At 38.7% G+C, this 25358-nt stretch overlaps 1 protein-coding gene across 2 annotated transcripts in view; it reads right to left on the bottom strand.

Annotated features, from left to right (window-relative positions):
• Window positions 1-23200, bottom strand: part of phc2b (polyhomeotic homolog 2b (Drosophila)) — a 35378-nt gene extending 12178 nt beyond the window's left edge. The window contains exons 1-7 of one of the 2 annotated variants that reach the window (XM_041979522.1): window positions 23056-23200; window positions 10686-11049; window positions 8567-8728; window positions 8384-8458; window positions 7978-8139; window positions 7195-7329; window positions 6647-6941 (exon numbers count right to left, since the gene is read on the bottom strand). In XM_041979522.1, coding sequence (XP_041835456.1) covers window positions 6647-6941; window positions 7195-7329; window positions 7978-8139; window positions 8384-8458; window positions 8567-8728; window positions 10686-10991 — 1135 coding nt within the window. In that variant the 5' untranslated portion in view covers window positions 10992-11049; window positions 23056-23200. Of the gene's footprint in view, window positions 1-6646; window positions 6942-7194; window positions 7330-7977; window positions 8140-8383; window positions 8459-8566; window positions 8729-10685; window positions 11050-15502; window positions 15621-23055 lie in introns of those variants that run through there. The other variant, XM_041979521.1, reaches the window with a different exon arrangement.
• Between the last annotated feature and the right edge of the window lie 2158 nt (window positions 23201-25358).

The following is a 25358-nucleotide window of genomic DNA, read 5'->3' as shown; positions in this document are numbered from 1 at the left end:
AAGCCGTGGTGTAAAACAAGGACCTTCAGTTAATATTAACAATGTTCAAAGCAGGATGACTATGAGCTAGATAAAGTCAGCTACCACGATGTATTTAATGACCACAGGCCACCATCCTCTACTGTGGTGCTTTTCTATATGTAAGTACATTATCTTGTCCATCATCATCACCATGCTTATTGTCTGACACCAACACTTAAACTCAGACTTGAACTCTACACTTCCCTCTAGTTGATTGCCTAGCAACCCTACCAATAAAAAGCATGCATAGGTGTATGTGACCAGTGGCTCTGACAAGGTTTAAAACAGATGTACTGATTTATGTATGTAAAGGAAGCATAAGCCTAAACAGTGAACTGAACGGGAAATTCCTCAAAAGCTAGAAGTTACCGTTTAGGTAACCTCCACTTTTGTAGAAATGGCCTGCATTTGTTATGTCTGTTTGCTCGGCATGGCTCACATTATAGCAGGAATGCCCAAATCCGGTCCTTGAGATCCATCTCCAACATACCTGAATCAAATGGCTGAATTTCCTTATCCGCACGCCATTCAGCTCTGCAGAGGCCTGGTAACCAGCCAGTCATTTGATTCAGGTGTGTTAGAGAAGGGATGCATCAAAAAGTTAGGAAAGTAGATCTCCAGGAAAGAACTTGGGCACCCCTGCATTAGAGTCAAAACACATGTCAGCAAAACCAACAGCAAAGGATAGAGATTTCACTGCTAAAATATGCACAAAAAGGCACAAAACAATGAAGAAGCCTCCTCAAGGGTGTAAGAATGCTAAATAATTATTTTTGAATTAAAAAGGCATGTCCACTTAAGCCCCCATAAAATCATGAGATTCCCAGGCACACTATGGCTGAAGAAGGGGGAATTCTGAAACACTACACACCGGATTAAACCAACCCTTCCCAAGATTCCTGACATCTTTCTCAGGGCTCTAATGAGGAACAGAAAGCAGTTTTAGGATAGGAGTAGCAAGAAATTCATGCAACAGCTTCATCCCATTCAAGGTCTTAAGGATTAAGGAATGGAATGATGCAAAACCCCATTCCCACACACATGCAAATCATACAATATTTAGCAATGGTAGTGGTCACTACTCCCCCACATCAGTGTTTATGGACCTCTTACTGTTCAATGTCCTGAATGAGAAGAAAGTATACATTCCTCTGCGTGTTTGTAGCACCAGGCCCTGGAAAACCCCTGAGTTTCCAAATTCTCACTGACTGTCATTTTGGCTTACTCTTAGCAGACACATTGTGACCTACAACAACACAGAAACAGCAAGCTTTACAGTCTTTCCTTAATGTGAGAGAATTCGGATCAGACTAGCAGATGTTTCTATCAAGTAGGCGTTTGCTTATAAAGAACATTTGCTGAATCATTCCAGTATCTGGCTCAATAGTTTTTCAAATATAAGATTTTGCTCCATAAGATGGAAGATGGCAACCAAAAACAACCTTTTGTATTTTTCCTCCTTCTCTCAGACTAAAGCTGGAACATTATCTGAGTTGAATTAAACACAAAATCAGGCCCAGATCAGTGTAAGTCACTGTAAATGTGTCATAGTTACTTAGTAGTCATTGATCTACTTGTAGATATAGCTCTTCAATTCAAAACTTCTAAACTGGGTCCTGGGGGGACGGGGGTTTACAGCCTCACCAAGAAAGCAGCATTACAAATCTGCAGTTAATTGTGAAGCTTTCATTTTCTTACTACTATCACACTGAAGGTGAGCATCTTCTTAACTAAACAGCAAAAATGTAAATCTACAGTAAAAACTTCACTATTTTATTTGTTGAGTAATGATGCCCCCATCCCCCCCAACAGTCTAGCTGCTTAAATTCTCGTTTGTTCATTTGTGATATTCAGGATTTACTGAGAACAGTAGAATATTGGTGCACGATGTTTTTGTGATTCAAGCCTTGTAATTCAAATGACGACCCAGTTTCAATTAAGTTAAAACCAAGCTTTTATCTTAATCTGAATCCCATCATCCAGCCAAACAACCTCCTCTGCTTCCGATTAACACTATATTGACTCCTCAGCATCCCATGTGCACACCTGTCCCTTGTGGCCTGCTGCTATGGCAACAGAAGTTCTTTTTTTCCCAGACAGCAGCATGCAGCCAGATTTTCAGCTTCCATCCTCGCTTTCATTTGATGTGAATCCATTACCGAAACAAAGCAAGACACAGTTGTGTACTGACACGCTAAAATAATCCCTCCTCCCCCTCACTTCACAAAAGCACAAGCCCAAAAACATACACACACACATTTGCGTAGGCAGACAGCATCATGCATTAACACAGATTCATTGTTTAAAAAGAAAAAAGGTTTGAAGTCAGTCATGTGCACACACAGGGTGTCCATAATTTCTGGAACATCATTTGCATATATGACTTGAAGTTTCTGGCATTTGTAATGAGACTACGCACATACGTCACCACAGTGCTGAACTAATGGATTGATCTGGCATGTTAGTGGAGCAAGTAGTCAGCTTAAAGTTGTCAAATTGTGGCAAAATGTTCAGGACCTCTTTAAAAAAAGAAAAACTATGGTTGTGGCGAAGAAGTTATCAAACAAAGAAAGGGACATACTGGGTTGACTTTGCCTTGTATCTTCAAAGTGGAGAACACTGAGAGCTAAAGAGTCTACAATTTGATTTGGAGCTAGCACTTCTCCTGGACAGTAAGTAACAACCTAAAAGGTAGTGCACAGAAGCAAACCTTGCAGTGAATTGATTTTGCTTTTTGCCTCTAAAGAGCTGGGATATACTTGTTGTTAGTGACATGTCTACGTACGTATAATGGCTACCACATGTTCCTAGCATTTGCTTGGCACGTATGCCGCTCATGTCGATGATCACGTTTCTTGCAGTTAGCAAGAAATTGGAAGCGTCTTAGGAGTTGATGCCCCAAAAATACAATATGACCAGCAGATTGACCTTTTCACCATTTTAAAGTGCAAGTGCCGTGTACTCCCCCTTGCAGTGACCTCCAATATTGAGCATTTTGGCCGTGCTGTGCTTCCTTTATTGTAACACAAATGAAGTGGAATGTTGACGTGTACACTTACGTTCACAGCAAGTATATATCCAACCCTAAAGATCAGCAGCACAAGTGCATTAAAACAGTTGACTGAAATTAAAGTAGCTGAAAAATACTTTCAGTGACAAAAACAAAAGATACTTTTGACTTAAAACAAGCTATCTTGGTATAAATAATGTTCCCTCATTCTATATTGCGTGTCACAAAGTCCCGATATATTTGAAAATCTCAATATATTGCCCAGCCCTTAACTCTCATGACCTGCGCACAAAAAAATTTGCCAACTGAATTCATGAACGGCTATTGAAGCGACATCGGATGGCTGCAGAGACACGCCAACACACACGGACTTCAGTAGCAGCACATTTGATAATTTATACCAGAGCCTGACCAAAGCTATGTCCACACGGCACTGAAGCCGGTTCAGGTGTGAAAACCGTTGTAAAAACTATGAGAAAGGCTTCAGCATCAGCACTGTAGTACATACTACAAGGCTGTGGGGGGGGGGAGTGTCTGTGTTTATCCTAGCATAGCATAAGCTAACAGCTTAAAAGCCAGTAAGTAACTAAAATAACAAGTGTAAAAAATATTTGAGAGTACAGAACGAGCATTTATCACTCCATCAGCTGCGTGTTGAGACACATTCAAGGAGAAGTGATGTAAATGCAGAGGAGGGCGAAAAAATTTTAAATGATGAATGTTACAATCTTTAGCAACTGTTATGATGTCCTGTCACTTTCAGTTTTACCTTGTAAGAAAATACGCAAACGTGACTCAGGCTGTAACAGCAACATGCTGTGTGTATTGTTGTGGAGTAACATAAGTGCCAGACTACTTATGATCATTATACTGTGTGTTTAAAATGCAACTCTCCAGACATGTTTTGACATCTAAGAAAGGTTTTTCATTTAGGTTCATATGAGTCATGACTTCATGGCAAAAAAAATAACAGAATATAGAAAAAGTTATTTAAAATTAAAGCGTGTCAGAGGGCTGCATAAATAATGCTTTGCCAGTAACTTCACTCATAATATTGCTTATATATATAGCATTCACTTATGGCCTATATCTAAAGATAAAGTACAACTGGTAGTTATATTAATGCATGATTCACCAAAAGAAAAATTCAAAATGCCAATTTAAAATAAAATAAGGTTATTTCATATGAACTTTCTAAATTAATTGGCCAATTAATCAGATATTGGAATTTTTTTCTGCCAAGTATCAGAATCGGCCTTATAAAATCCATATCAGTCAAGCGCTAGTTTATGCTAAGTCCAATTTCCTGTTTAGCCTTTGGTAACTTCGCTGCTAAAATTAAATAAATTTGTGTATTATTGTTTTCTTTAGTTTTGGCAAAGTAACAGTGGTTATACCAGCGTGCCATGATCAGATTAGAGGCGTCGTTTGTCAACAGGCATACCAGGCAAATGCTGTAGACTGGGGCCAGAATGGGCCGACCAGCTAATGCTACAGAGCAGTGACAAAATACAGAATTTGCAATGACAGTGATCGGCTGAGCTCCCTGAACAGGCTCTACACCCCTGGCAAAAAGTGGAAAAAAAAAAAAAAAAGAGAACAAAACAGTAGTAAGTAGCGCAGAAAATACAGAAGCTAATTTAGCTTAAAGCAGGTTAGTCTGTCCTGCTGTTAGGTTCCTGGGTGTCACAAGGCTGAAAATAAAATCAGATAACTTGGACAATACTATTTCTTTAGATATCAAATTGTGTCCCATTAAGCTAAACTGTTGAGTTAAGAATGTTATAGAACTTGTAAGCAAGAAATTTGATAATACTCTTCTATGGTGCATGAATGGAAGTTATTGTGTTTTGAGGGCAAGGGATGTTTATATTTTATTTTACATATGTGTCCAGTAGGCTTTATATCTCTGAAAACTGTATTTATTAATTTTTATTCTGTATTATGCTGTCATCCTACAGATCCAGCCTTCAGCACATGGTTTAATCTTTTGTGTGAAAAAACATTTTCAATCATATTGCCCCAGTTTAAATAAATAAAAATGGTCAGGTTTATTCTGAACAGTGCATAGCACACTGGTCTTACAAGCTCTTGTTCGTCATAAATAGATTTTAAATACAAACTCTTAAACGGTTTTAATTGGTGCTGTTCACATGCATTCCTTTTAAAGGATTTCAAGTAGTTCCTGTCTATTTTCTGTTTGCAGAGAATTTTCTATGGTTGAGTTCAGTTTTACATCTTATGCTTCACTTAAGCAGCATTTTTTCCTATAAAAAAGTTAGAGGTCATGTTTTATGGTCCTGACTGTAACTATAACTTATGTGTGCTTGCGTTCTTAAAATGGATAATTATTATATTATTACATAGGTTACCGTGTCTCTATTTCAGCACAGGGGGTATCACCCTGCAGTTCTTTTTGCTGTTTGTGTCAGTCAAACAAACCCAAAGGCTGTGGACCTGAGGGAAACACTGAATATGGTAGATTTGCACACACAAATTATTTCCTGCCATTAAACAAATTTGATGTTTCATCAGGATGCTCTGAAGAATGAAGAAATACAACAAAAGGGGCTTATTCTGTAAACAAACTGGACTTAATTTGCCTTCATCAGCTTGTTCTACTGGCACATTTATAGCCATTCATATTTAGATAAGTGGTTTAAAAACACACTTGTGTGGCAGTGTGCCTTTAACAGCTTCTATTTCACAAAGCAGCTGGACTGTTCCAGGCACAACCCAACACAGTCTTTAATACGCCTGGTTTCACCCCTTTAGTGAACGGATGGATCTGCGATGCAGGCCCTGACATGCCACACTCACAACCAGAAGAGAGCTCCTAAAAATACTAAGTGTAAATACTTTCTCGTCTAATCTTATTACAAACTCAAAACCACATTTCTGCATGTGTATGACTGACTGCTTCCTGAAACCTCAGCTTTAGCTTAAGGTTTGAAATGTACATCTGTGACAAGCAGGAGCATGCATCGGCTGGCAGAAAATCTTGCTGTTTAATTTGTCTGCCAGCTAAAATGAAAACAAACATCAGACGGTATTTTTGAGTAGTTTGTGTCTGGACAGAAGTAATGTCAAACCTTCGAAATATATGGACTGCTCACATTTCGGACTCCCCTTGGACTGATAGACTGTCAACTCCCCTTGTCAAAAGAAACAAGATTGACGCTTTGTTTTTATAGAGGACATGGCAGGAGACTTGAGAGCAGCTGGAAAGCTCAGTCTGTGTTCACACATGATGCATTCAGGAACAGTACTAAAAATGGCCTAAGGGCTGTAAAAAAATAGCCTAATTAGGCATTTTACTAAATAAGAGAAGATCTACTAAAGGCAGAAAAGTCTCCTAAGGTCATCAGGATTCATCCTCTGGGGAACATGAACATCTGTTGTGCATAATTTCACAGCAGAATTAAACGTTTATATTTTCTATTGACAGAAGTAAACATAGCCATTCCCAGGACCCCTCTAAACACTTCTAATTACTGTTTGCCTTTTAAAATATTTTTTCAGTATTAAAACGAAAGCCTAAAAGGGTGACTGAATGTTGTGAAGGCTTTTTTTAATACCAGCTTACACATTTTGGGAAACACAAGCTTCGCTTACCCGGAGCAATCAGAGGCTGAGCATTGACAGATGTGACACTGCGACTCATGTTTAAAGCTCGAACTTCTGTGACTGCTGCATTGTCCCCCTTCTTTCCTCCATCGCAGAGGCCGTCGGAGGAACCAGCCTTTCCCCCTGCAGAGGCTTGGGTCCCTTGGCTGGGATTCTTGATCAGTGAGGCTGGCTGAATGGGCACTGGACTCTGTTTCAGACTGAGAGCCTGCAAGGTCTGAGTCTGAGAGGAAGACGTGGTCGCCCCCTGCTGGCCACGAATAGCCAGATTTTGGACCTGGTTCTTAAGAGAAACAGATGGAGAATTTTTTTATAACTCTTTTAGAATTTTGTTAAGAACAAGTTTAAATAGCTAAAGCAAAACAATGACATGTATATTCAGTTGCTATTTAGTAAGTTTTAAGTTAATTCTTTAGGTATAACTGATCTGCTTAATATATTAAAATATGATGCTAGTTTCAGTGACATTTGTATTTGTTATAAAAATCCATGAAAGATGCAGCTACTCTCTGTAATATGTGGTGTTATGAGCCAACCTGTGAGGAGGTCTGTGTGGTGTTCTCTGACTGGACAGCTGTCACTGTGGCTGCCGGGGTGAAGATGAGCTGTGGGGACAGAGGAACAGCTCGGCCTAGGCTCCTTGCCACCTGTACTAGGTTACTTTGCTGGGCCTGAAAGGTACCATAAATTGAATATTAAAAGAAGACATGGATGAGCAAATTACAAAGGAAAGGGAATTTTAAAAAATCCCATATTTTCCCCTTGGTTGAAGGCATTTTTTTCTTATTTTTGCCCTTTATGGAGCTCAGACATCAATAATCATTATTTTATAAGTATTTATGAAACTAACAACAGCTAAATTACAATTTTATATTTACACCATTTGAATATTTTATCCATCCATCCATCCATCCATCTATATATATGTGTGTGTGTCTCTCTCTCTCTCTCATATATATATATATATATATATATATATATATATATATACACACACACACACAAATATATACATGCAATCAAATAAAATATCTACATAGACGCTGGGAATATGGCTGTAGGGGGTTTTGTTAATCTATGCCAACTGGACAACAAAGGAAACAGCTGTAACCTCTGAAATGTTTTCCAAGGATTTGTGCAACTTCAAAACTTTCCTCTGAAGTTGCATGAACATCCTTTCAATGCACACTAGAGCCTTGAAGGAAGACAAGCTGAGTTGGACTCATTTACTGAAGCGGTTTCTGAATGCATCTGTGATTATGCATGTATGTGGCCTCATGTAAATGTGCCAGTGGCTATACTCTTCTCTGCACACTCACCATCTGTGCACGCAGGTACATCTGTGCCTGGCTGGCTGTAAGAGTGGGGCTGGATTGGCTGCCTAGCAAAACAGCTTGCTGGGAAATACTAGTGGGGGTGGAACTAATGCTCTGGGCCCGACTGATCAACTGAGCTGCTGCTGGGGAGGTGGTCAGGTTGATCTATGGAGAGAAATTACCAGGATTATTTGTTAATACACTTTTTATGCATCTGCTAATATTAATACACATGACTCTACAACACAGCACTTCAGATATAAAAAAAAAGCAAATTGCTAATACTTCTTCTGCTTCATATGCCAAATGAGTTTAGTCCCTGCAAAATGTATTAGTGAGGAAGAAAAAAAATTACCTAAGCTTTAACCAGCTTTTATGAAGCAGACTAATAACTTAAAGCTAAACTTACTGTAGCCTGAGTAGACCCTGTCTGCTGAGATGAAGTACCATTCTGCGAAGTTTGCCGACCAGCTGCAATGCTGGCCTATCACAAAGCGACAGAGATGGGAAGGAAAACAGTAAATGTACATTTTCTGAGATATGTGTTGTAGCAGATCAACAGTAGCAGAATCATCATGGTCTATGTTCTGACCTGCTGAACAGCAGCTAGACTCTGCAGCTGGGCGGTACTGAGGCTGTGCTGCTGCTGGAGGGCAGCAGTTTGTAACATCAGATGCTGCTGCTGGGCAGCGTACATCTGCTGCAGATACTGTGCTGCTGTATTTGGCTGTCTGTGTAACGCCTGCTGGAATACCTGTAAATAAGGTCAGAGAAAAACAGCTGAGTCGCTGTTTCTGGCTCTTTCATACTACTGTCAAATAAACAAACCAACAAAAAAACAAATAGTATTTGCAATAATTGCTTAGGAAAAAAAGATGATCTCCCATTTTTTTTAATAGCATATTATCACAGTCTTTGTTCATAACTGCTATCATGAAATACAGCATGATACATTCAAAACAGTAGAGGGCAGATATGTGACTGTTACCTTTAGAGTATTTGGTCAAACTTTTGATTGTAAAAGAAACACTGAGGTGTAAGAAATCTTTGATTAACAAGAGTGTAAAGAATACTGTGATCAAAGTTTCATTCATATAGCTTTAGCTTCTGATTCTCTTCTTGTACAATTATTCAAAACACTAAATAGCCAATTAGAACAAACTCTCTTACCAACATTCATTTTTGTGTGTTACAGACTAAAATAACAAGAGAAACATTTCCCCAAAGATCCAAAATGTCCTGGTGTCAGATTAGTGTTATTAACTGGGAAAGGTTTATAGTGAAATTTATTAGTAGTGTATTCCTTTTAAGTGCAATTAACAATTTAAAACTTTAATTAAATTAAAACTTTAATTTAATTTAAACACTGCATCCACCCCTTGTAAAAGGGCATTAATAGATGCTGAAAAAGAAAGGATTTGATTAGTTTTCAGTCTTGTTGGGGAAAGCTAAAACAACAACGCATGCATAAAATGGCTAGGTAAAAGGTTTTAGTGATTTTTTTTTGTTGTTGTTGTTTTTTTTTTTTTTTAAATGTATTGAATGTCTCACATTTAAAAAAAAAAAAAAATCACCCCGATGAATAAATCCTGCAAAAAAATCAATAAAGTTGTCAAAAACAGACTGCTCTGAGTCTCTAGTGTGGATTTGTGTGCCTATCGTTTTCCTACATTCTCTTAACATACATCCTTGAAGTCATTTGCATCATTCGAAAATGAAAATGAATGTAAGACCAGTTTGCACAGTGCAGTGTAGAACCTTAACATTACATTTATCAAAATGCCAGCAACACCTGGGACTTAGACCTAGCTGTTTTTATCTACTAACAAGTAATAAAAAATAATTGTTATTCTGAGAAAATAAAAAAAATAAATCCTGACTGGAATGCATTTAAATTCATCAGACTGATCTTACAAACAAAACGAGACATCTACTCAGCATTACTAACATCACATTGCACAGCACACAAGTAAAGAAACCCCCTCAACAAAGAACCAGACAAGTCTCAACAAATCTTTGACCTAATACAGCTAAACTTCAGGCAGTAGTAACAACCCTCGTTGTCCTTTATCTCTGCAAACGCCCACTGTCATGTTCCCAAGTAACCAGAGAAGATGTTGACCTGCCATCCACAGTGTCACAGAACCATCCAGACAAACACCTCAAAGTATGAGGACAAAATTAGCAGAGGTGGAACACATGCATGCTCTCAGCTCCCTCTGAAAAGAAAAGCCAGCAGTCATTTTTGTTTAGAAGTCTGCTTTGTGACCAGTGTTTGCTTTTTAATTGTGAGTAAGCTTAGTTTCAGTAAAGGAGGGCTTAGTATTCCAATTATCCTGCTGTCAAATCATCAGCACTAAAAACTGAGAAGACCTTATTCAGACAGAGACTTAGCCTGTGCAGAGGCTTACCCTGAAGTCAAAGGGTCAAGAGCACTAAAGAAAAGCAGCATTCCTTCTTTCAACCTGGATAGATCCTGTGGAATAACCAATCATTCTGATTTCCTTTATCCTCATATTTCATTCATTTATTTCTAATAAGAAGTAAAATTATCACAGTTTAAGTGTTAATCTAAAAATCTAAATGTAGTTGTGCTACTACCAACAGGGGGCAGTAGAGCAAAGGCTAAAGACAAATTTATGTGGTCTGAGTAGAACAACCATAGCTTAATATTCCAGGCCCAAATTTTTTTGAAACACCAAGACACTCACCTGCACTGTCTGTCGGTCAGGTATTCCACTGTAAACTGATATCTGAGGCACTGCCTGTCTTCCTGCTGTAGTGCTACTACTGCTTGTGTTACTACTAGTGGTAGTAGTACTACTGCTGCTACTATTACTGCTGCTAGTGGAAGTAGCAGAAGCAGTAGTGGTGAGGTTAGAGGTGCTGCTACTGCTAACAGCTGTGGTGCTGGGAGAGCTGGTTGTGGTGGAGGCGGAGGAGGTGGTAGTGTTGGCAGTGGAAGTGGTCCCAGTACTGCTGGCAGTAGAGGCAGGGCCCGCGGGTTCACTCTCCATGGTGCCCTCTGCTCTTCTCACCTTTGACCCCCGGCTCTTCTGAATGGCTCTCCTGTGCCTTGAAGACAGGGAGAAAAAAGGAGAGCACATGAGGAAAAGGCACAGCAACGTACAATACGTTCTTTGAGCACAAATTTGCAAAGTGAGTTTCTACAATTACATGCAACTCACGTGTAGGGAAAACACTGATAAAAGTTGCAGAAGCTAAAACACACATCAAAACATGGCAGACAATAATTTTAAGCCAATGAAACATTAGTAATAAATGTGTTTGTCCTTCCTAATATATCAGGCTCATCATAAGGTTCAAGGTTGTTTTGTTTTTTCCCTAAATTTGTAAGATTAAAATCTTAATGTGTAAAATACTTTTAATAACTTATTCAACTGAAGTAATTACTTGTGAGCAAAATGGTGAACTTTGATCATGCGTTTCACCACAAGAAACCGAAATAAATTGGATTATTTACTGGATTTCTACAGGTTTTGTGAACTAGTAGAAGCCAAAATTTCAGCTGGGCTTCGAAAGAATGAATTGGGAATTTGGCTGTCTGGGACTTTACAGAAAGCTAGATATGTATAGAGTCTACAACAAGCATTTTTCACTTGAAAATAAATTGCAGTTTAAAGTCTAATTTCACTCCACTGAAAGAGCTTCATGTAAATGCTGTCCTGGTGTCATGTCCATGCAAATGTGTTAATGCAAATGGTTTCGTTTCATGCTGGGAACGTGACACTGGTAGTGAAAGATGGCAAAAACAGCAGATTTAAAGTTGGACGTGTGATCTGACCTAGCTTTAATTTTATTTTTGTTAGTTTAATCAAATTGTTTTTGATTGAAACTCACTGATTTAGTTGTCCTTGACATTTTGGTGGTTCTTTAATGGCTCATTTTCACTTAACAGATATTAGAAATTGTGAGTTTTAGAGGTTTATGACACTTCTTCTGGATCATGTGAGAATAATGAATTTACCAGACCAGTAAAGCATGGAAAAATAAACACTCTCTGATACTTTCTGTTCAAGATCTGCTGGTCACCACCTCAGAAGCTAGCACATCACTACTTGTAACACCAACTTGAATCACTGCAGAACAAGCTGAGCCAAACTAAAATGATTTGAATTTAAGTCACGTCCTGACATAAATCTGTAAAGCGCATGTCAGGGATCTTGTCCTGCAGGTTTTAGGAGGTTTCCCTGTTTCACATTGTACAGACCTTGACATGAAACTGTTGGATCCCTTTCATGTGAATCGGGTGTGTTGGAGCAGAAGCATCTAAATCCTGCAGGACGGTGGCCCTCGAGGACCAGTTTGACATCCCTGGTGTCTAACAATACAAGTCTCCTTGTGCTGCTAATGTGAGAGGTAATAAGCTGCTAAACAGTTTTTAGGTGAATTTAATCCAATTGTGAATGAGAAAATAATTTGGCATGAAATTGGCGAGAGAAGCTGATTTTGGGTATAAAGGTGTCTTGTCACAGCTATGAACATAATCCACCAAAAACCATTTATCCTTCTGATTTATGAAGTTTCTGAAAATTTATCATCAGGTGTCCAGAAGCAAAATTATTACGAGTGCTATTTTAAAAATCTAAATTTGATATTAACGTGTTGAGAGAAGCTGATTGTGGATGGAAGCGATACAGGAAACCTTTAAATAATGTATATATGCTAGGATCTCGCCGAGTATCGGTAATTCATGTGTGAATAGGGTCACTGTCGTCATCGGAGAAGAAAAAAAAAAAAATTATATATATATATATATATATATATATATATATATATATATATATATATATATATATATATATATATATATATATATATATGTATTTTTTTTTTTAATTTTTTTTAATCAGTCTGAGTTTTATGAATCAGTATTGGATTAATTAAATTTGATTAGTGTCAAATTGATTAATCTTTTTTTTTTTAAATCGAGCTCTAAACAATACCTATAATAGCAGTACGAACCAATTATAACGGCGGCCTACATGAGTTTAAATTCCTTTTTAATTCAGAATAAAAATTAAATCTGCTTTAAAAATGATTTAAAATGATCTTGTAAACACCTTATTCTGAATTAAAATGACCATTCTGAATTAAAATTAAATCAGCAGTAAGTGGCTGGTTTATTCTGATTTTAAATCCTAATTGAATAATTCCTGGATCGTGTACACGTTCATTCTGCTTTAAATTAATTCCGGTCATTCTGTGCATGCCCGTTTCCTTGTCCTGTCACGATGATGCACGTACTCTATCTCCCTCCTCCTCGGCTGACGAAGGTGAAGTAGAATTCTAGTGTTGAGCTGCTGTTTCAAACTATAATCAAAATCAAAGGGAAACTGGTTCTTATTATTTGGTCTTTGGAACAAGAAGAAGCAGGAACTGGAGTTTCTTTTCTTCTCTTAGACGTAAATTCGGAATTTAAAGTTGAACTGAATAAAGATCATTAAACACGTTTTCCATGTAAACCTCAATTCAGACTGACTATTTCCATGTAAACACGAAGGACAATACTTTAATTTAGAATTATTTAATACTGAATAATTAATTCCGAATAAAAAAAAAATTATGTAAACCCACAAACACACACTCACATGCTCTCCCACACACTTGATCTTTCCTCTACTAAACTCAATTCAAATAACTTTATGTTGTGAAAACAACATTTTAATAACAGAATGTATACTTGTTTTCTGTTGTCACAAACATGAGGAATGAATAAAGCTCTTTCCATTGGAGCTTTTTAAAAGGCTCATCTGGTGCTCTGCTATCCATTAATAGAAAAACATCTTTAGCTATCTAGGCTAGTGAGACTGAGGGACCATCAGCAGGGATGGAATGTGTGCAAAAGATGGAATGAGAGAAAGCATCACGTCCACAAGTGCAAAGATTTAATTATTTCAAATATACAAAGCAAGGTCAGAGGGATTCAATAAAACTGAGTTCTAATAGAACAAAAAAAAAAAAAAAAAAAAAAAAAAAGAGAACTCATCAAGAACTTGACTGGTGTCAAGAGAGAGGTGAGATTAATGAGTCTGGGTGGAGAGGGATTCAACTAAAATGACAATTGATGTTACAGGACAAACTGGGCATCGAACTGCTACCTTTTAGGTTAGAAGTGGTCACGTTTAAGTTATATTGGCGACATGGGGAATAGAGTAAGTGAGGGGTTGAGGCTGAGTGCATAGGGTGAGGATTTAAAATGGGGTGGAATGGGAAAGCGGGTGTGATGGAAGTAATTAAATAAGGAGCCATTCTGCTGCCATCCTCAAGCTATTTCCTCCTCGTTATTCTGCTGAGAGGATTAAGGGCCAAAGCAAAGCTCTATAGCCCACTTTTGTTACAAAGGAGACTTGGAACTAAACTGGAGTCTTCTTGAACCATATGTTACTCCTTAAATTAGCAAAAGCAGAACAGCCACAAATAGTTCTGGACAAAAATAGATCACGGAGTAAAATGGTGATATTTAAGATTGACTGGTGCATACAGAGAAATGGATCATTTCAAGAAAAAAACTTTAGAAGCAACTTAAAAGGGAGGAAACTGAAATGAAAGATTAAAATTTTAAAGCATCAAGGCAAAAATCTCAAAGGAGATACTGAAGGGAATAATAAGCATTCATTTAAAATTCCAGACAAAACTCAGTGAAAATGCCCATAGCAATTCAACAAATTAATGTAAATGCTAATCCAAAATTTATGCATACATATTTGGACCACTAAAATTTTAAAATCTAAGCATTTGTGGGTTTGTGATAGTAAACAAAGCACCAGTGCTGCCAAAACCTTCCTGTCTGTAAGTAGTCATTAGCCTACATCCCAGAGTCTGCCTCCCATTGCCTCCTTATGTGTGGAGAGGGGAGGGAATCCCCTCTGGTAATGACGGCTTAAACCCCTGTTTCTCTCAGCAAAGTCATCCATCCACTAGTGAAGGGGTGCAATGGAAAACACCCCCCACTCCAAACCCAAATTCAACGTCCTCATCTGCAGCCACAGTCTAGGTTTCAGTTGGTTTCAGAAAAAAATTAAAATAAAAAACAGAACCAATGGAGAGTGGTAAAGACAATACGCCTGACAGAGCATAAAAACAGTATCACTGCGCCTGTCAACATCCTAACAGTTTCAGCACTTTGCACCTACAATAAGAGGAAACATGCTAGTATTACAACCCTGCAAGAACTGACTGTCAGATTTGTGTCTAGAGAATCAGCACAGCCAGCAGGATGATGAGAGCTGTTAAAAGACTGTCAGACAGACTGACTGTCGCTATAGAGCTTATATCACAATAAGCAAGCGCCTCCTCCGTCAGGGTCCATCCTTCAGTCTACATATAGCACTCAGATGACCCTCATAAAAAAGACCACATGAAAGCATTTGTCAGCTCCACTTATCGACCGATGTCTAATAGGTTTTAATTGCCAGGAGATTACAAATGTACGCCTTTGGATATTTGTGTGTGCAGAGATACTCTGCTCCTGAGACAAAGCGCCCCCAACCCTGGTGCTCCCTACCTCCTCCGACACCCCCAACGCGATGCAGGGGTATGATGCCCCATCCCCCGGGAGTGTGCTGTCCTCCTGCACAATGTAGCTCGTCTTTGTCTGTCTCACTGAGTGGCAGGCTGGTTGGCTGACTGAGTGAGCGTGTACGAGGGAGTCTCTGTGCTATATCCAAACCCCCAGCCCCTCTCGTCAACCCCCAACACACAGCGAGCTCATCATCCCAGCATCAACACCCCAGTCTACCAACCAGGCTATGGCCAGCCTCCTGATTATGTGGTATCCTAGCGACAGCCAATGGGGTGCTTATGGAATCCCCTAGCAGAGCAGCTTGCTGATTGGACAAAGGACTCCTCTCTAATGAAGATGATGGTAATGATTTTACTGTCTTTCTCCTCCCCCTCTTATGCTGCCTAAACACTGAATGTTTTTTAAATGCTTAAAGCCAATGGATACTGTTTATCAACTGAATTATCATTTAAAACCTACAAATTCAAGTTAATAAGGACATTCCATTAAAATAATAACCATACAATTGCATATTATTTATTTTGTTTAGTCAAGATATGAAAAGCTGGAAAGTAAAAAAAAAATTTTTTTTTGGGGGGGGGGGGGGGGGGGGGCGCTGCAGGCTTAAAGCACAGGTTTTACGGAAAGCAGACTTTTGCTACTATATTATAGCATTTGCAAAACAAAAGTTAAACTAAAAGACAAAAAAATGTGTTAACCAGTATGGCTATCATGCAAAAATAGGAGCTGTAAAACACAAGGCCGCAAAAGACAATCTTAGACTAAATTTTACCCAACCCCACTCAAATAACATTATTTATTCCAAACACAAGAAAGATAAAAATAAGAACCTATGAGGCCTCAGATCACAGCAGGGAGGCAACAAACCATCTACTTGCTGAAAGGTAAAAAACAACAATTGAAAACAGTATCCATTCATAAAAGTGAAATGGGATAGCTTTGCAGCTGAATTCAAACCACTCTTTAATGACACAAGATTTCATTTATGTGGAATAAGGTAGATAACACCATCCAAATGTCTAGCTATATGAAAATAGCCATTTAAGTCATTTGCCAGTGCTGTGTGATATTTATTGGGGGCAACCATGTGTAAACCTCATCGATTATTATCTTCTCATTAGCATATAGATTAGCTGGTGATGCAGTCAGAAATGCAAGACTGGAGTCTCACATTTGGCTAACAGAGCTGTGCAGCAGAGAGGGTCAAAACTAATAGAAAATAACAACGATGGGGTGTTTCAGTTTTGATGAGCTATTTGATGAGGGGCCTCAGGATCTAAAAGCCTTGCCATAGAAAAACAGAGCTGCAGTGATGAGACAGATGAAGGGTGGTCCAGCAAATGGCTTTTTGTCCCAAGGAAATATAAACAATAAAATTTTAAAATATACAAATGCCACCTAAACCACTCTGCTAATCAGTTTAAAATTTAATTATCAGTATGCACCTTGATTTTTAGGTTCCCACACTAAAGATTTTGCCAAGTAGTGTACAAAAGGTTTGCCTGAATGCGTACAGACCAATGGCAACCTCCGCTGGTGAAATGTGAAGCCCATGCAGAAGTGCAAAACATTGCAGTTCACCCCTCATCCGCTAGGCAAATCCCCATAGATTCCCATATTAAAAAGACTAACTTTACAGCAGAAATAAACATGTTTAAAGCCTGGTACAAAAATCCATTTTAGGATTAATAGGTCAAGTTCATCTTCATGACAACTGTGAGGGGGGTGAATTTTTTTCTAAGTCACCTGTTTGGATGTTATTCAATCTTGAAATTCGGCATAATTAGGGGTGTGTCCTTTTGATTGAAATGTATCCAATATCCACGGCAAGAAGGAAGAGTGCAACAGCGTACCTTAGTTTTAGCCCGCCTACCTCTGTTAGCTGGTTAGCTACCATTAGCTCGTTTAGTTCTTAGCTACAGGCAGTTTGTAGTTTGATGGTTGTCAATCATCCACCCCCACCTTCACAGTCCCCCTCTCAGCTCCACCTCTTTGCCCATTTTTGGATTTTCCGGGAATGACGACACGTGTGATGCTGCCAAGATGGCGACGCTGAGAACTGCCCAATGAGCCTCAATTCAGCTCTTCAGAAACCTACAGGTGACGTCACGGAGTTTCTGTCCATCTTTTATATACAGTCTATGATATAGACCCCATACTCATTGCGGTTCAGCTTTAATAAAAAAATAAATAAATAAAATAGGAGTCATTAACCCTCGAAATGGACAGAAATAACCCTTGATGATTCATTTAATTTGAACCAACTTCAAAAATCACACAAGGTGGATGTGATCTGTCAGATTTGCCAGCAAGATCTGCCAGACTCATTTATTTTTATAAGAAGAGTTCAAATTGGTTGATTTCATCCATTTTTACCTTTCATTTTTAAAAAATGAATGAACTAAGAACTTGGTCATCTCTTACTAATGACTGGTTTAATGGGAAAAACAAAAAAAAAAAAACTCAATTTTGAGACTGGGTGTTAAATGTGAGGATATAAATGGTAAATGGTCTGTATTTAAATAGCGCTTTTCTGTACCTGGAATGATACCCAAAGCGCTTTACATCATACATCACATTCACCGATTCACACACTGATGTAGGAAGATGCCATGCAAGGTGCTCAACCAAGACCCATCAGGAGCAATTCGGGGTTTGGTGTCTTGCTCAGGGACACCTCGACATATGCTCAACAGGCTGAGGATCGAACCGGCAACGCTCAGGCTGCAATACGACCACTCTACCCACTGAGCCACGCCGCCCTCTACAGAGCATCATTTCCTATGAGGACTATTTGGTGATGCTGGGATCTTCCCCTGAGGCTGCTGCTCATTGATGGTCTTTGTTAGTGGATGTAAGATAGAGAATACCCTGCCTGATCCTGAGGCAAGAATAGTTGGGTATACGTAATTAAGCCATCTGACTCAGTTGGACCTTGCCTTCCACAGCTCAGTAGACCAGAACAAAGAGTCTCTGGCTGGGTTCCACCTTAAGTGTGCCGAGTCAGTGCACCATTCCAGCACATGTAGCCTCATGCTGTGAAGATGCTAATTACTGGACTCATTCACAATGCCAGTGGCATCTTTTTGTTAGTTTCATTTAGAAAATCTCTAGTTGAGAAGGAATAAATTGCTCTAGCACAAGGATGACTTAGATTATTAACACCTGTCAAAATATACTTATCTGGGGACGTTTTACATAGGATATATAAAATGGCTATATTTAAAAATCGTATACAAACATACACTGTCTTCTGGTTGGAATGAAGCTAACTATCTAGTTTACAAGTTTAAGAGATGGAAAGGGATATCAGTTAAAGGCCATATCGCCCAGCCTTATGACAGAGAACTGAAAGATTCTCCTTTCATCAAAGCAGTCTCTCAGGCTTCTTTATGTAGAGTGTAAGATATGGCAAAAATCAGGTTCAATCTGAGATGAGCAGCAGCACATAAAAATATAGTGCTTCACTGCCATCGTCATAACTTTAAATCTACATCAATGCCAGCAGTGAGCCAAAACTACATATTATACAAACAATAACTTGATCACCAAACTCTTTGAAGTTGTTTGGTCTATGCACTTCCAATACTCCCTTTATAGACTGTTATACTGCACCCAAAATGACACAGAAATCTAATTTTGTTAGTTGAAATTTGTCTTAAGGTCAGGACCTAATTAGGTTTGAGCCAACCTAATAATGTATAAGCTCATTCCCTGCGATGTACACTGCTGAAATAAAAGGAACCTTTAAACAACACATCTTAGATCTTGATGAATGAAATACATTCATCAGACAGTTAAAAATCTTTATTAAATACATAGCGGAATGTGTTCAGAACAAAATAAAATGACGATCAAAATGGAAATCAAAATCGACCTCCTGTGGAGGTCGACTCAGAATCATACTCAAAATAAAAGTGTAAAGATCAGATCACAGACTGAACCAACTTCTGTGGAAATCCCTCAAGACTATTTGAAATTAGGTTAAGTAGTGTGCGTGGCCTCTGCGTACCTGTATACACTCCCTACAACATCTGGGCATGCTCCTGATGAGATGACAGATGTTCTCCTGAGGGATCTCCTCCCAGACTTGGATCAGGGCAACAGTCAACCCCTGGACAGCCTGTGGTGCAATGTGGCAGTGGTGGATGAAACCAGACAAGATCTCCCGGCGGTGCTTGACTGGATTCAGGTCTGGTAAACTCGTAGGCTAGTCCATAGCATCAATGCCTTTGTCATGCAGAACTGCTGACACACTCCAGCCACATGAGGCTGAGCATTGACATCCATCAGAAGGATACCAGGTCCCACTGCGGCAGCATATGCTGTAGTCTGACAATCTCATCCCAGTACCTAATGGCAGTTAGGGTACCTCTGGCTAGCACACGGAGGTCTGTGCGGCCCTCTAACGGCATGCCTCCCTAGGCCATCACTGACCCACTGCTAAACCGGCTTTGCTGGAAGATGTTGCAGGCAGCAGAACGTTGGAAGACTTTTCCCCTCCTGAATCTCCTCATCTACACAAGAACAAGATGGTCCTGAATCGTATCAGTCTGAGCTGTTAGTGCTGTTACGCTGGCCTGTCAGCAACTCCATCAGCTCTGGAAAGCTGTGGAGACTCGCAGCAGGTTGTGGCAGCTGCAGGAAGTGTTGCTGTAAGTTGCCGCTGCCACAATTTGAGCTGCTGTCTGTCACCAGATGAGGATCAGCAGGTAAAGAATGAAGTCCAGTGTTGCTTTTACACCCCTCAAAAGCACAAATCCGTCCCATTGCAGGAATATTTTATCACAAACTCTAAGAGAATAAAAGTCTGACATTAGCAAATCTATACCATATAGGTTCATATGCGTTGGTGGGCGCAGTTTTCTATGCCTGCAAAAACGCTGATCTTTCTTGGGAGACTTATCTAGCTGTTGCAGCATCAAGATCATGCCACACACGTGCAAGCGGAGGCAGAATATATACTTCACAATATTATAATTGATTATGTTTTGTAGTTGCATCGATGCAGAATAGTCCACGCCCACATGTTGATGAACCTATAAACTATTAAATTCAACATCCCTACAAATAAAAGTGACATACTTTAGATGTGCGAGCTGTCCACAGCTTACAAAAAGATTTACTACTACTTTTTATACTTTTCACTAAAGGGCAATTATTCTCATAAATGTATGGATGCAGATTGACATCCATTCACATAATTTAATGTGCAAATACACATTATATATGTGTAAAGAGTGTGACATCCTGCACTAATGACAAAAAAATAACTCATTCACCTGCACAATATATCTAGAATGATATGACCCACACTTAGTGATAGTTTGATAATGAAATTTAGCACAAGCTAATGGGGTCTGTGGAGGGTGCAAATACCTTCACAAAGCACTGGCTACATCTGGCATCCCATACACATCTGGTGAGCATTATGCCAACCAATGCATTCCTGGCAATCCTGATTTTGTATAAGATAAACTAGAAGCACTCAGAGTGCTGACATCCGCCAAGCCATTGTAATTTTATTTTATTTTTTGCCCCCCAACGATTGTTGCCATTATTTTGAGTTAGAAGCTCTGATGGCAAAATTATACCCATCTCCCGATGATAAAGAATCCTTAAAAAAAAATTCCTGGATCTAGGCAGTGATCCGGATCACCCCCAAAATTTAATCAATTGGTCCTTATTACTTTTGTGAGATGGGCTGAGAATTTCATTAAAATCCATCCATAACTTTTTGAGTTGTGTTGCTCACTGACAGACAGGCAATCAAACGCTACCAAATACATGACCTTCGCCTTGGCAGAGGTAAATATCAGTCCAATTATCAGGCTATAGAGGAACATTTAGCAGTTGGGCTGCTCATTGTCATAACTAATAGGTGGTGGCACAAAGGTCAAGTCAATATAAAGGATATAGATGAGAGAAAATGCTTGAACCATGTCATATGTAAATAATCAGATCTCAACAAAACGAGGGATAAGTGTGTGGTTCTCCCTTTTTTGTAATATAAACAAATCAACTTTTACATAACTAAAATAAATAGCACAAAACAATTAATTTAAATACCAGCTCACCACAACAGACCTGGTGTCAGCTGTGAGAAAGGAGGTGTAAACAATTATCTGGCTAGGAAGAAAAGAGTTCCTATTGCATAAGAATAGGTTGTCATGCTTTTTAGTGGATAAGAACAAAGGAATTAAACCTAACAGATTTGAGGAAAATCTCTAAGCATCTTCATCCAGCCTGCTGCTGCTTGAAGTATGCAAATCTTTTGGCATGATTTGACTCACTTGAGTGGAGGAGGTGTGTTTCATAAAATGTGCAAAGGTGCCCCCAGTCAAACTGGCCATATCTCAATAGTACTACATTGTGCAGCAACAGTTAATTTGAAGTCCCTTTCACAAACAACCAACTAATTTTTCATTATAGCCTGTAATAGGAAAAACACTCAGTCTCAGGTCAAATCACTTCTCAAGAGTCTTGGTTCCAGCTCAGAAAGGCCCTGATGGTAACCAATACTTAATGATGATGCTAGTTTTTGCACAGTGTTCTGGGCTCAGGGTTGTAAGAATTGTACCAGCTTACCTTTCCCTTATTAGAAGACATTTACCATCTGAAGCCTCATACGTAGACTAGAATATTTAACTAAAAAAAATACCATTTGCACATAGATGTTAACTGTGACTATAAAGAAACAAAATATATCAGTTCTACCAGCTGGACGCTAAGGACCCCAGGCCACCTGTTAAACTTTTTGTTTGTTTTGTTTTAAACTTGGACTCCAGTTAAAAACTGGAGTTATACCTACCTACCTACCTATCTATACATGTGTGTATGTGTGTGTGTGTGTGTGAGTGAGAGAGAGAGAGAGAGAGAGAGAGAGAGAGAGAGAGAGAGAGAGAGAGAGAGAGAGAGAGAGAGAGAAATAGGGAGATAGAGGGAGAGTGTGAAGAATTTAGAGCATTTACATTTGATGGGTAATGAAAAGATGACTTTTATGTGGCAACAGACAAATTGTTGACCTTCATCTGTCAAAATATATAGCTTCTTTTCTGTGCCAAAGGTCGCAACCTGTGTGAACAAAGTTCCTTAAGTACACTCAGAACCTGGCTAACATTGGCCAAAGATTTTGACAAAACAAAGCAAAGTTACAGCTAAAATGTAGAAGAAAATATACTCTTACTGCTGACAATATTGCATTTAAACGACTCGGTCGCGTGCTAACTTTCATTCATAGCTAATTTTCCCCATTCCAACTAACACAGAATTCCATTACAAAGCAGGCTAACTTTAGCTGTAGCTGATCATGATCGTGTCTTGTAGATTTTTGAGGCACATCAGATAAAAGTTAACTGTTATACCAACGTCAATGTTAGCGGGCAAGCTAGAAGCAAATGCTTGCTGTTTATTTAGGGCCGAGGTAGACATTAGCTTGTCCGACCGTTTAACCTCACGCGTTCCGACACACAAAGTAACTGACCCGTTGCAACATTGACACCCCGTGCCAAGAATCATGACAAGTGTCGTCCTACCGTATTCGAAGACTTCGTAGCTTCCTGGCGGTCGATTTTCCTCGGTGTTGCGCCTAATATTCTACCTACAACATATATTTCTGGACGGTGGCTCGCAGCGCCCAACAGTCTCATATCAGACCAGCAGAAGCAGCGAGTGCAGAGCAGAGCGAGGGAGGGAGGGCCGAAGCAACTTTCATTTGCGTTCCAGTCTATCAACGTCACTCAAGTATGACCAATGAGCACTAAGTATGATTTTGATCCCGCCTCTTCCATTTGTCCACTGGGCCTATCAAGTGGCGTTCGCTGTCCTGATCTCCATGGTAACATACGGGTTCCTGGCGCGATGATTCCTTCCTCTTCCTTCTTCACTGCATATTTGTTTTGTAGCCCCACAGTGTTGCTATCAGATGTTATAGGAAAAATGCTAATTTTGAGTATAGCTGTTGGAATATTATATGCAAAGTAGAGTTTCTCCATGGTGGTTTGTTGATCAGTTACTTTTCTTTAAAAAATACAATTTGCACATACATGTTAACTGTGACTTTAAAGAAACAAAATATATCGGTTCTACCAGTTTGATGACAGCTGGAAGCTAAGGATCCCATGTCACTTGTTAAACTTGTTTTGTTTTAAACTTGGACTCCAGTTAAATAAATAAATCTAAGTTAAAATCACAAGATTTAGCAAGGCTGTAAAACTTGCAAACACTGTTTCCATTGCTGTTAAGATCTCAAATGTTACTCCAATTTTAGCCAGTTATTTAATTTATTAGCCAATTTATCTTGGTAATTAAATTTCAGAGCATGGATGCTCTTACTGTTATAAATTATTACATTATTCTTACATATTCTGTTTAGTTTCTATTTCTTAGTCTTTTAGTTTCAAAGTGTTTTTGTCACCCATCTTTGCCCCTACTGTTCTCAGTTGTAGATGTCGTTTGATCATTATGGTATTACTAGTTCCCTGCACTCACTCACCTGGGTCCACTGCCCTGTCAGTATACTGCAGGGTTGCCCAAGTCCGGTCCTCGAAATCTAGCATCCTGCAACTTTTAGATACTTTTTAGATACAACCCTTCTCCAACACACCTGAATTAAATGACTGGCTCATTACCAGTCATTTTTTTTGTTTGTTTGTTTGTTTTTTGTTTTTTTTGTTTGTTTTTTTTTAGTTTCTTTGATTTCCTGCAGTGTTTTTGGTTTAATAAAAATAAAGGTTTTCATTTCAACACCTACCTGCCTCCTGACTGTTAAGTCTTGCTTTGGGTCATAAGTTTGGAAGCGTCTTGGTGGCCAAAGAGAAGTTTGTTTAACTCAACAAGCATTTAGCACTTTTCTCTGCAGACAAGGCAAGATTTCTAATGTCTAATTTCTTTGCATATCATATCTATTCTGGTTATTGAGTTTACAGTCACACAAGGACATCATCTTAAAGTTCCAGCACAATTCAAATCTGTGAAGATATGTGCGTGCATTAGTGTACATGACCAAAGAAACTAGCATATAAAGGCACTATGGTGAACACCATTCATTGTTTTAGAGCAACATTCCAGAATTCCAAACTACATTCTGCACATATTTCAGTAGTCTGGCTGTAGCAAAGGATCTACATGTTAACCTGGGTTAAATGCAATCCAGCACTACCACCATAGGGTATAGGATGAATTTGTAGTGAATAATATAGTTAGTGTAATATATTTATTTCATTATTTACATGTTTATTTTAAAAGGATAAATGTATAAAATATTGCTTAAAAAAATGTATAGTAATTGCCATGTATACGGGTTTCTAGCCAAGGCAAACTTTCAATCACCGTCCCTAGTTAGACTTCCAGAACGAAAACAGAGAATTAAAACAGTATTGAGTTAAAAAATACTTACAAAAAGGCATACAAAAAATATAAAGACAGAGGGGGAAAAAAAAAGTTTGAGGTGTTTGTTTATGTAAATGTATGTGCAAGTGTGTGTGCATTAGTGTGTGCTTGCATGCGTACAGGTCAATGTGTATATGAATCTTTGAGTGTGATCTAGAATGATTGCATTCAATGTTTCAGTTTCAGCCATTCCTTTGTATGTGTTAAAAACATTGAGTTTTGTCATGTTCTTGAGTTCACATGGTAGTGCATTCCATAGTTTTATGCACTGAAAAAGATGATTGACCAAATGTTGTTCAACATTCCCATTTCTACTGTAACCTCCATTACTTTGTTTACCATTTAAAATACTATTTCTGTTGCAAGCCTGTTTACACACTTAAAAGACTGTTTTATGAATAAAAAACGTTAACTGTCAAAACTCAGTAAATTGCTTCCTCAGGTTGAA

Source organism: Melanotaenia boesemani, chromosome 3 (assembly GCF_017639745.1).
Source record: "Melanotaenia boesemani isolate fMelBoe1 chromosome 3, fMelBoe1.pri, whole genome shotgun sequence".
Classification (NCBI taxonomy): domain Eukaryota; kingdom Metazoa; phylum Chordata; class Actinopteri; order Atheriniformes; family Melanotaeniidae; genus Melanotaenia; species Melanotaenia boesemani.
The sequence above is the reverse complement of the archived record's forward strand: the minus strand, read 5'-3'. Positions and strand labels throughout refer to the sequence as shown.